Below are 13,381 nucleotides of genomic sequence, written 5' to 3' on the forward strand. Positions count from 1 at the left end.
TTTTTCTTTAACAAATTGTAATACCACTCAATACATTTTTAATGTGAGTTTATTTATGTAGGTTATTTAGCTAATTTTATTTGTATACACATTTTCATCTTGGTCTTTTAATATATCATAGTATAATTCTGTTTCCTGTGCTATAATGTGTTTAATATGTGTTTTTCATTGTGATATCTTCCATTATGAACATGTGTTCATTTTGCTGATAAATAAGTGAATGCACACTTCTCATATACTGTGAAATCAATGAATGTACTTGTAATGCAGGTCTCAAATAGCATAGCATTATAAGATACAGTGTGCACATATATATATATATATATATAATCATATAATACTATTGTGTCAAAGGCTTTAGCCTCTTCCAGTCTAATAAGGACCTCCAAGGCCAAAGATAGCTGACATCCTTCTGTAAGTAGTGGATTGTGAGTCATATTGGGTGCAAGGTGTAAGTTATTGGGCGCCAGACACTTCTTGAATGCAAAAGAGATCTTTATGTCTTTTACAGTCTTTCTTTTATGAGGGAAAGTGGATTAGGGCCAGGACATCCTTAAAGCGGAGGTCCACCCTAAAGTTGACCTTCCGCTCATTGGAATCCTCCCCCCCTCCGGCGCCACAATTGGCACCTTTCAGGGGGGAGGGGGGTGCAGGTACCTGTACAGTACAGGTATCTGCACCCACTTCCGGGATAGCTCTCTGCGGAAAGGGGCGTAGATTACACCCCTTTCCGGAAGTCCCCCGCTGCCTGCTGGGAAACACACAGATCCCAGAGGCAGCGGGTCCATCCTTATTGCGCAGCGTGACTCGCGCATGCGCAGTAGGGAACCGGGAAATGAAGCCGAAAGGCTCCACTTCCTGATTCCCATACCCAAGATGGCGGCGGCAGCACCCGAGAGACGATCGAGAGATCGGCTTCGGGTGCCGACATGGCACGACATGGCGCTGGACAGGTAAGTGTCACTATTTTAAAAGTCAGCAGCTGCAGTATTTGTAGCTGCTGGCTTTTAAAAAAAAAAACGCGGACTCCCGACGGACTCCCGCTTTAAGCAGTTGCAATTTTAATTGGCAGACTCCGAGATTTCAAAAAGAATACAGCCGTGCAGGGAAAGGCCCCAGTAAGGTGCCACATCTGCTAAATCCTAACAGTCCTCTCAGCTTCACTACAACTTCAACTTGTAGTTCTTCAGCCCCTTGAGCTCCTGGTCTTTCACTAGACCCTCTGATTCACTGACTCCCTGGAGCTTCTCAAAGCTTTGCGGTGGTATCTCCCTTGAGCGTCACCCACTCTTCCCTGCTGGGTCCCTAGCTTGGCACTCCAGATACTTCTCAAGCTTCACCCCTGATCACCGGATCGGTCTCTGGCTTGACTCACAAGGCTGCTCTGCAAGTGTCACCTCTGTTAGTTGGGTCCCTGACTTGATCACCGCCTGAAGTTTCCTGATTCTCCACCGTGCCGGTTCAGTGAGAATGCTGCTCCAGTACTTGCTTCAGTTACTCACTGTGGTCCCTGGTAATAAAGCGGTTGGTCCCTTGATGGTGACAGCTCCCCTTCTACCTCTGACCACTGACAGGCTCTCCGGCCGGCAGAACCATAATTTCTGGTTGGACTGCAAGCCGCAATGCCAAACCTGCGCTGCTTTCTTACTTCTGGATAGGTCCTCACACAGCCTAGCAGCCAGATGCCCCAGGATAGGCCCAATCTCTGGCCTAGCAGCCGGGGGCATACAACACACATCCACCCAGACAGCTATCCAGGTGGCAAAGAACACAGATCATCTGACTCCACCCGATATAAAGGCTCTCCCAGCAGGCCAAAGGATTCAAGAAAACCCCTGCCTATTGACTGAGATACCCCATATACCCATAACTGGACCTTAAGTTATCCTTCTCATATCTAGTACCACCAAGTGCCTGGCCACCTAGTGGTAGAAGAGAAAGGTACAACAACGTCAAACTTAGGGAGAAATCAATGTATTTCTAACAATTAACTAAAGTAACAACTCCTGGCAAGCAAATCTGTGAGGAGCATCCCTGACTAAACCCCAGGGTGCTACACTATTTTGTAGCATTTTGGCTTGTTCAACATGAAACACATACAATTTAAAAAATGAGAACTAACACTTTTACTTATCAAATAATAGGCTAAACAAAATAGCAGTCCTCGGCCCAGTGTGAAGTTTAACCGACAGTCATCTCGCACTACAGGCCACTGAATGTATACTTTGTAGATGCTTGTGTATATTTTTGGTTGTAATATAATTGTGTGTCAGTTGTATTAATGTGTTACTATATTAAAATATAATGTATACAATACAATATATATAAGGTACAGTATATAGTAATTTTTTTTATATTATATATTTATTACATATTATTTAGTGTACAGTATATAATAATGAATAATGTATTTATATGTGTTATATGTATTTTCTTTTTTTCTGAGGACATTGTATTTTTGATGGATATCTTGAGATACAACTGTTTGTGCTTTTTTTTCCAGCTTTGAGTCAAAAGGTAAGCAAGACACTTCAGGGAACAACGCTGTATTAAAGCTGTCAAAAGACGATGAAGTCTGGCTGAGGATGGGGACCGGAGCTCTGCATGGGGACCACCAACGTTACTGTACCTTCTGCGGGTTCCTCCTCTTTGAGACAAAATAAAAATCTACTTTTGTACAATATGCATATTTTTTGTTAGGTGAAATAAAACTGATGAAGGTGGAAGAAAGCCCTTCATAAAAGCATAACAAAGAAACACAAATAACATTGGTAAAATAAATTGTTTCAGAAACTTGCAGTGACAGGGTTAAAATTATGGATTGTGCATTTAACAAGAGCTGGTGTGTATATTGAAAGCAACAAAAAAAAAAAAACAATCCATCCTGCACATACTCAATGTGCCAATAACTAGTATCATCTGCCCACAGTGCTGAATTTGTATAGAAGGGTCAGCAAACCAATGGCTATTAGTATTAGCTCTTTTTACTTAAAGTGATATTAAACCCTCAATTTTTAAGCACTTTCAGTAGCTGATTTAATCACTTGCTGAGTATGCAGCTTCTCTACCTTTTAATTTTTGCCTATGTTCCAGTTTAAGCTGGTGCATTATCACTGCCACAGGTTTCCTGGTTCAGGGTGGCTCTGTTCTCTTGCAGCATCCTATGGCATCACCCTTGTCTGCAGGGCCTAGAGTTGTGTCTTGCTACACTGTATTTGTCAACAGAAACACACAGCCCCACAGCGGATAGGCACTCCCTTGGTTATCCCCTCTTCCTGCACTTCCCTTCCCCAAGCTAAGTGACTGCCTGTAGACTGCACTGTCCAATGTTAGCCCTTTCCTGTGAAGGCTGAGAGTTTGGAGAAGAAGGACTAAAGTAGCAGGAGATATTAGCATTGACGGCTGTAAACTGCAAGTGCTAGAATTACAATTATAACAAATAGTGTACTGGGAAGTGTTTATTTTATTGTGCTCAATCTGTTAACTAAAAAACACTAAGGGTTTAGTACTACTTTAAGAAATTGCATCATACAGAAAATGCATGTGACCTTTTGAGACTCGCAGGTTCTCTTTCTCATGGTGACAAGTATCACTTATGACCTTGTGAAAGAGGACCTGCGTGCCGCCATTGTCCATCACTCCAAAGCACCAGGCAAAGTATGCATACGTAATCTCAAATATAGCTCCTCCCAATTACACACATAAAATTTACATACAAACCTTATTTTAAAAAGGGTACTTCCTTTTAAACAGATGTATTTGTCATACAATTGGCTCAAGCTTATTGGGAACCCAAATTCCAAAAAGTTTGGGATGCTGTGATAAAATGTACATGCCAACAGCATGGCTTCGTAATAGCAGAGTCTGGGGGCTTAACTAGTGTGCCTGTGGTCCAGACCTTTCACCAATTGAAAATATTTGGTGCATCTTGAAACCAAAAATTTGACAAATAAGACCCAGGACTGTTGAGCATTGTTGTTATAAGAAGAGGGAATGCTGCACTGCGCTAACTATGGCCCTGTCCCTATTATTGTGAGAGGTAATGCCGCTTTCAATTTCAAAATTACCTTATTTTTTTCCTAAAATGATACATTTTCTAAATTTGATATGCTATCTATTGTGAATAAAAAATATGGGTTTATGAGATGTGCAAATCATTGCATCCTATTTTTATGTAGCTTTTACACAGCGTTCCAACTTTTTTTTTGAATCTGGATCATATACAGTATCTCACAAAATGAGTACACCACTCACATTTTTGTAAATATTTTATTATATCTTTTCATGTGACAACACTGAAAAAAATTACACTTTGATACAATGTAAAGCGGTGAGTGTACAGCTTGTATAACAGTGTCAATTTGCTGTTCCCTCAAAATAACTCAACACACAGCCATTAATGTCTAAGCCGCTGGCAACAAAAGTGAGTACACCCCTAAGTGAAAATGTCCAAATTGGGCCCAATAAGCCATTTTTCCTCCCCGGTGTCATGTGACTCGTTAGTTTTACAAGGTCTCAGGTGTGAATGGGGAGCAGGTGTGTTAAATTTGGTGTTATCGCTCTCACTCTCTCATTGTTACATACCTGGAATGTGAGCCTGACGTGCAGAGGAAGGCCTCTCGTACAACTCCGGCTCGCGGACCACTGGTATTGATACAGCAGCCACAGGAGCACGGTGGGGTATGAGTGCCTGTAAACAGTTCAATAGTCCCTGTAGTAGTGGTGATCAGCAGGCAGGTAGTGGATGAACTCACACGAGCAGGACCAGATGCTGGTTTGCAGGGCTGGGAGCTGAAGCAGGCTGGATGAACGAGATGCAGGGTCAGACTGGCCGGGTCGGTAATAATCAGGCAGATCAGGCATAGACGGTAGGCAGAAGAGAGGTCAGGTCACAAGCCAAGTAGTACCGTAAGATCAGCAGACAGAATCAGCAGGCAGGATCAGAGTCAAAGGGAAGCCGGGATCAGAACAGGCAGCAGGCAATCACAGGAAACGACAAGCTGGATCAGATTCAGAGGTCACACAGGAAACAGGATACAACACAGAAGCTGCAGACCAAACAGCAATGAACCTCTGTAGGAGCCCTGTTTAAATAGCCCGCCTGACTTCAGTATTGGTGACAGGTGTGTGTCTTAAAGTGCTAGTACCCATGCGTGCACGCCGGGATCTTACATGGAAAGCCCGTCTTCCCTGACACTCATACTGGTCACTGGAAGTTGAACATGGCACTTAATGGCAAAGAACTCTCTGAGGATCTGGAAAAAAGAATTGTTGCTCTACATAAAGATGGACTAGGCTATAAGAGGATTGCCAAGACCCTGAAACTGAGTTACAGCATGGTGGCCAAGATCATACAGCAGTTTAACAGGACAGGTTCCACTCAGAACAGGCCTCGCCATGGTCGACCAAAGAAGTTGAGTGCATATGCTCAGCATCATATCCAGAGGTTGTCTTTGGGAAATAGACATATGAGTGCTGCCAGCATTGCTGCAGAGGTTTAAGGGTGGGGGATCAGCCTGTCAGTGCTCATACGTGGCACACTGAATCAAATTGGTCTGCGTGGTTGTTGTCCTAGAAGGAAGCCTCTTCTAAAGATGATGCACAAAAAAGCTTGCAAACAGTTTGCTGAAGACAAGCAGACTAAGGAAATGGATTATTGGAACCATGTCCTGTGGCCTGATGAGACCAAGATAAACCTATTTGGTTCAGATGGTGTCAAGCATGTGTGGCGGCAAACAGGTGAGGAGTACAAAGGCAAGTGTGTCTTGCCTACAGTCAAGCATGGTGGCGGTAGTGTCATGGTCTGGGGCTGCATGAGTGCTGCCGACACTGGGGAGCTACAGTTCATTTAGGGAACCATGAATGCCAACATGTACTGTGGCATACTGAAGCAGAGCTGGAGACTGGGTCACAGGGCAGTATTCCAACATGATGATGAACACAAAACACCTTCAAGACAACCACTGCCTTGCTAAACAAGCTAAGGGCAAAGGTGATGGACTGGCCAAGCATGTCTCCAGACCTAACTCCTATTGAGCATCTGTGGGGCATCCTCAAATGGAAGGTGGAGGAGCACAAGGTCTCTAACATCTACCAGCTCTGTGATGTCATCATGGAGGAGTGGAAGAGGACTCCAGTGGCAACATGTGAAGCTCTGGTGAACTTCATGTCCAAGAGGGTTAAAGCTGTGCTGGAAAATAATGGTGGCCACACAAATTATTGACACTGAGAGCCCAATTTGGACATTTTAACTTAGAGGTGTACTCACTTTTGTCGCCAGTGTTTTAGACATTAATGGCTGTGTGAGTTATTTTGAGGGGACAGCACATTTACACAAAAATGTGGACCACAGCCCAGTAAGCCACCCGGAGAATGGGCAGATACCATGGCGGTCATGTTGGATAAGGGCAAGTCCAGCCGGAATGAAGTACGGCAACACCTAGTGTGTTCCAAAACAAGGAATGGGGATGAGCCATGGGAAACCCTCAAGGAGAAGACACCATACAGGCCACAAATTAACAAAATAAGAAAAAAAACATAACATAAGTATAAATGGTTTGTATTTAGGTATACATAAACAATAATTTTATAAATTTTATAATGAACATTCTAGATCGCTAATGCCGCGTACACACGATCAGACTATCCGGCGGACTTAGTCTGGCAGACAAACCGCCAGAAAGTCCGCCGGACTTTCCGAACGAGCGGACCTGCCCACACACGACCAGACTTTTCTGGCGGACTAGGTCTGCCGGACTATGGCGGGAGTCCGCCGTACTTTTGAAATGAACGGACTTGCCCACACACGGAGGAAAGTCTGTTCATTTTGAACGCATCTCCGGGTAGCCGGGACTAGCGATGGAAGTCAATGTCACCCCCTTCGGCGGAGAGATTGACACGTCGCTGGCCCCGTCACATGGTATAGACTTAAAGGGGAAGCCCTACGCCGAAAAAATGGTATGGGGGTCCCGCCCAGGTCCATATAAGACCCTTATCCGAGCACACAGCCTGCCAAGTCAGGAAAGGGGGTGGAGACGAGCGAGCGCCCCCCTTCTGAGCCGTACCAGACCACGTGCCCTCAACATGGGGGGTGCTTTGGGGAAGTCCACTGGACTTTTGGGGAAAAAAGTCCGCTGGAGCCCACACACGGGCGGATTGTCCGGCGGACTCTCGTCTGCCGGACCAAGTCCGCCGCATAGTCTGATCGTGTGTACGTGGCATAACAGTTGATGTCTAAAACACCCGTTGTTGCATTTTGTTGCAAAATAGCATCAGTTGAGTATGAAAACAGGGAAGGGAAACAAATATAGGTAGGAAGAGAGAGGGAAAGAGAAATCTGGTGAAAGTAATCAAATATGTATTTTAAATATATACACACAGTTCAATCCGTCTACATCAAACATCAATCACTGCGCTAACATCAAACACCCTAAACCTTTAGCTGCTACTTAAATATATAATCATACAAAAATTGTAGGTGCATAAAAATCTGTTAATCATAATTTCCAAATAAATAGTACCTCGTAGCGCTAGTGCTGTGTGAAAAATTAATTCACTCAATCTATCTAATAAGTCTTACTTTGTGCTAGTTGCATAAATCAAAACACACAAACATTTTTTTACAGATATCCACTCCTCACAGTGAACATACAGATTTTTTTATGCATGAAATATTGTGAACAGAAATATAGTCTGTCACCCAGAGGTGATTGCAAATCTTCCAGCAATAATCCCTCTATCCGTGTAAAAACTATTCAGTGTCCAAAAACGATTTCTTAATCAAATATGGCCAAAGACAATCGAAAAATGCATATACAAGAATGGTATGCACCAAAGCACATATGTGCATACTTTCACCCAAAGAGCCAGGAAGGTTCAGAGAATATATATGAATTCACCTTGTTCAAGTCAGTTTCACGTTGAAGTTGTGGCACACTGAATCAAATTGGTCTGCGTGGTTGTTGTCCTAGAAGGAAGCCTCTTCTAAAGATGATGCACAAAAAAGCTTGCAAACAGTTTGCTGAAGACAAGCAGACTAAGGAAATGGATTATTGGAACCATGTCCTGTGGTCTGATGAGACCAAGATAAACCTATTTGGTTCAGATGGTGTCAAGCATGTGTGGCGGCAAACAGGGGAGGAGTACAAAGGCAAGTGTGTCTTGCCTACATTCAAGCATGGTGGCGGTAGTGTCATGGTCTGGGGCTGCATGAGTGCTGCCGACACTGGGGAGCTACAGTTCATTTAGGGAACCATGAATGCCAACATGTACTGTGGCATACTGAAGCAGAGCTGGAGACTGGGTCACAGGGCAGTATTCCAACATGATGATGAACACAAAACACCTTCAAGACAACCACTGCCTTGCTAAACAAGCTAAGGGCAAAGGTGATGGACTGGCCAAGCATGTCTCCAGACCTAACTCCTATTGAGCATCTGTGGGGCATCCTCAAATGGAAGGTGGAGGAGCACAAGGTCTCTAACATCTACCAGCTCTGTGATGTCATCATGGAGGAGTGGAAGAGGACTCCAGTGGCAACATGTGAAGCTCTGGTGAACTTCATGTCCAATGGTGGCCACACAAATTATTGACACTGAGAGCCCAATTTGGACATTTTAACTTAGAGGTGTACTCACTTTTGTCGCCAGTGTTTTAGACATTAATGGCTGTGTGAGTTATTTTGAGGGGACAGCACATTTACACAAAAATGTGGACCACAGCCCAGTAAGCCACCCGGAGAATGGGCAGATACCATGGCGGTCATGTTGGATAAGGGCAAGTCCAGCCGGAATGAAGTACGGCAACACCTAGTGTGTTCCAAAACAAGGAATGGGGATGAGCCATGGGAAACCCTCAAGGAGAAGACACCATACAGGCCACAAATTAACAAAATAAGAAAAAAAACATAACATAAGTATAAATGGTTTGTATTTAGGTATACATAAACAATAATTTTATAAATTTTATAATGAACATTCTAGATCGCTAATGCCGCGTACACACGATCAGACTATCCGGCGGACTTAGTCTGGCAGACAAACCGCCAGAAAGTCCGCCGGACTTTCCGAACGAGCGGACCTGCCCACACACGACCAGACTTTTCTGGCGGACTAGGTCTGCCGGACTATGGCGGGAGTCCGCCGTACTTTTGAAATGAACGGTCTTGCCCACACACGGAGGAAAGTCTGTTCATTTTTAACGCATCTCCGGGTAGCCGGGACTAGCGATGGAAGTCAATGTCACCCCCTTCGGCGGAGAGATTGACACGTCGCTGGCCCCGTCACATGGTATAGACTTAAAGGGGAAGCCCTACGCCGAAAAAATGGTGTGGGGGTCCCGCCCAGGTCCATATAAGACCCTTATCCGGGCACACAGCCTGCCAAGTCAGGAAAGGGGGTGGGGATGAGCGAGCGCCCCCCTTCTGAGCCGTACCAGACCACAGCCCAGTAAGCCACCCGGAGAATGGGCAGATACCATGGCGGTCATGTTGGATAAGGGCAAGGTGGAGGAGCACAAGGTCTCTAACATCTACCAGCTCTGAGATGTCATCATGGAGGAGTGGAAGAGGACTCCAGTGGCAACATGTGAAGCTCTGGTGAACTTCATGTCCAATGGTGGCCACACAAATTATTGACACTGAGAGCCCAATTTGGACATTTTAACTTAGAGGTGTACTCACTTTTGTCGCCAGTGTTTTAGACATTAATGGCTGTGTGAGTTATTTTGAGGGGACAGCACATTTACACAAAAATGTGGACCACAGCCCAGTAAGCCACCCGGAGAATGGGCAGATACCATGGCGGTCATGTTGGATAAGGGCAAGTCCAGCCGGAATGAAGTACGGCAACACCTAGTGTGTTCCAAAACAAGGAATGGGGATGAGCCATGGGAAACCCTCAAGGAGAAGACACCATACAGGCCACAAATTAACAAAATAAGAAAAAAAACATAACATAAGTATAAATGGTTTGTATTTAGGTATACATAAACAATAATTTTATAAATTTTATAATGAACATTCTAGATCGCTAATGCCGCGTACACACGATCAGACTATCCGGCGGACTTAGTCTGGCAGACAAACCGCCAGAAAGTCCGCCGGACTTTCCGAACGAGCGGACCTGCCCACACACGACCAGACTTTTCTGGCGGACTAGGTCTGCCGGACTATGGCGGGAGTCCGCCGTACTTTTGAAATGAACGGACTTGCCCACACACGGAGGAAAGTCTGTTCATTTTGAACGCATCTCCGGGTAGCCGGGACTAGCGATGGAAGTCAATGTCACCCCCTTCGGCGGAGAGATTGACACGTCGCTGGCCCCGTCACATGGTATAGACTTAAAGGGGAAGCCCTACGCCGAAAAAATGGTATGGGGGTCCCGCCCAGGTCCATATAAGACCCTTATCCGAGCACACAGCCTGCCAAGTCAGGAAAGGGGGTGGAGACGAGCGAGCGCCCCCCTTCTGAGCCGTACCAGACCACGTGCCCTCAACATGGGGGGTGCTTTGGGGAAGTCCACTGGACTTTTGGGGAAAAAAGTCCGCTGGAGCCCACACACGGGCGGATTGTCCGGCGGACTCTCGTCTGCCGGACCAAGTCCGCCGCATAGTCTGATCGTGTGTACGTGGCATAACAGTTGATGTCTAAAACACCCGTTGTTGCATTTTGTTGCAAAATAGCATCAGTTGAGTATGAAAACAGGGAAGGGAAACAAATATAGGTAGGAAGAGAGAGGGAAAGAGAAATCTGGTGAAAGTAATCAAATATGTATTTTAAATATATACACACAGTTCAATCCGTCTACATCAAACATCAATCACTGCGCTAACATCAAACACCCTAAACCTTTAGCTGCTACTTAAATATATAATCATACAAAAATTGTAGGTGCATAAAAATCTGTTAATCATAATTTCCAAATAAATAGTACCTCGTAGCGCTAGTGCTGTGTGAAAAATTAATTCACTCAATCTATCTAATAAGTCTTACTTTGTGCTAGTTGCATAAATCAAAACACACAAACATTTTTTTACAGATATCCACTCCTCACAGTGAACATACAGATTTTTTTATGCATGAAATATTGTGAACAGAAATATAGTCTGTCACCCAGAGGTGATTGCAAATCTTCCAGCAATAATCCCTCTATCCGTGTAAAAACTATTCAGTGTCCAAAAACGATTTCTTAATCAAATATGGCCAAAGACAATCGAAAAATGCATATACAAGAATGGTATGCACCAAAGCACATATGTGCATACTTTCACCCAAAGAGCCAGGAAGGTTCAGAGAATATATATGAATTCACCTTGTTCAAGTCAGTTTCACGTTGAAGTTGTGGCACACTGAATCAAATTGGTCTGCGTGGTTGTTGTCCTAGAAGGAAGCCTCTTCTAAAGATGATGCACAAAAAAGCTTGCAAACAGTTTGCTGAAGACAAGCAGACTAAGGAAATGGATTATTGGAACCATGTCCTGTGGTCTGATGAGACCAAGATAAACCTATTTGGTTCAGATGGTGTCAAGCATGTGTGGCGGCAAACAGGGGAGGAGTACAAAGGCAAGTGTGTCTTGCCTACATTCAAGCATGGTGGCGGTAGTGTCATGGTCTGGGGCTGCATGAGTGCTGCCGACACTGGGGAGCTACAGTTCATTTAGGGAACCATGAATGCCAACATGTACTGTGGCATACTGAAGCAGAGCTGGAGACTGGGTCACAGGGCAGTATTCCAACATGATGATGAACACAAAACACCTTCAAGACAACCACTGCCTTGCTAAACAAGCTAAGGGCAAAGGTGATGGACTGGCCAAGCATGTCTCCAGACCTAACTCCTATTGAGCATCTGTGGGGCATCCTCAAATGGAAGGTGGAGGAGCACAAGGTCTCTAACATCTACCAGCTCTGTGATGTCATCATGGAGGAGTGGAAGAGGACTCCAGTGGCAACATGTGAAGCTCTGGTGAACTTCATGTCCAATGGTGGCCACACAAATTATTGACACTGAGAGCCCAATTTGGACATTTTAACTTAGAGGTGTACTCACTTTTGTCGCCAGTGTTTTAGACATTAATGGCTGTGTGAGTTATTTTGAGGGGACAGCACATTTACACAAAAATGTGGACCACAGCCCAGTAAGCCACCCGGAGAATGGGCAGATACCATGGCGGTCATGTTGGATAAGGGCAAGTCCAGCCGGAATGAAGTACGGCAACACCTAGTGTGTTCCAAAACAAGGAATGGGGATGAGCCATGGGAAACCCTCAAGGAGAAGACACCATACAGGCCACAAATTAACAAAATAAGAAAAAAAACATAACATAAGTATAAATGGTTTGTATTTAGGTATACATAAACAATAATTTTATAAATTTTATAATGAACATTCTAGATCGCTAATGCCGGGTACACACGATCAGACTATCCGGCGGACTTAGTCTGGCAGACAAACCGCCAGAAAGTCCGCCGGACTTTCCGAACGAGCGGACCTGCCCACACACGACCAGACTTTTCTGGCGGACTAGGTCTGCCGGACTATGGCGGGAGTCCGCCGTACTTTTGAAATGAACGGACTTGCCCACACACGGAGGAAAGTCTGTTCATTTTTAACGCATCTCCGGGTAGCCGGGACTAGCGATGGAAGTCAATGTCACCCCCTTCGGCGGAGAGATTGACACGTCGCTGGCCCCGTCACATGGTATAGACTTAAAGGGGAAGCCCTACGCCGAAAAAATGGTGTGGGGGTCCCGCCCAGGTCCATATAAGACCCTTATCCGGGCACACAGCCTGCCAAGTCAGGAAAGGGGGTGGGGATGAGCGAGCGCCCCCCTTCTGAGCCGTACCAGACCACAGCCCAGTAAGCCACCCGGAGAATGGGCAGATACCATGGCGGTCATGTTGGATAAGGGCAAGGTGGAGGAGCACAAGGTCTCTAACATCTACCAGCTCTGAGATGTCATCATGGAGGAGTGGAAGAGGACTCCAGTGGCAACATGTGAAGCTCTGGTGAACTTCATGTCCAATGGTGGCCACACAAATTATTGACACTGAGAGCCCAATTTGGACATTTTAACTTAGAGGTGTACTCACTTTTGTCGCCAGTGTTTTAGACATTAATGGCTGTGTGAGTTATTTTGAGGGGACAGCACATTTACACAAAAATGTGGACCACAGCCCAGTAAGCCACCCGGAGAATGGGCAGATACCATGGCGGTCATGTTGGATAAGGGCAAGTCCAGCCAGAATGAAGTACGGCAACACCTAGTGTGTTCCAAAACCCCCTCTCTGGGGTCTGCAGGTATAACTTCCAGGACAAAGAAGGAAAACATCTCTGTGTGGTATTTATGATGGAGGCCAATATGCCTAGTAACAGGCATGATA

General features: G+C 45.1%; 1 protein-coding gene across 3 annotated transcripts in view; it reads left to right on the forward strand.

The window, feature by feature from the left end:
• Window positions 1-2,681, forward strand: part of C1QTNF3 (C1q and TNF related 3) — a 134,890-nt gene extending 132,209 nt beyond the window's left edge. For all 3 annotated transcript variants that reach the window (XM_077462886.1, XM_077462883.1, XM_077462884.1), the window contains exon 6: window positions 2,504-2,681. In XM_077462886.1, the coding sequence (XP_077319012.1) occupies window positions 2,504-2,663 (160 nt within the window). In that variant the 3' untranslated portion in view covers window positions 2,664-2,681. The remainder of the gene's footprint in view (window positions 1-2,503) is intronic.
• Window positions 2,682-13,381: the final 10,700 nt, after the last annotated feature.

Source organism: Lithobates pipiens, unplaced genomic scaffold, assembly GCF_037356315.1.
Source record: "Lithobates pipiens isolate NorthernLeopardFrog02 unplaced genomic scaffold, aLitPip1_a1.2 Scaffold_3, whole genome shotgun sequence".
Classification (NCBI taxonomy): domain Eukaryota; kingdom Metazoa; phylum Chordata; class Amphibia; order Anura; family Ranidae; genus Lithobates; species Lithobates pipiens.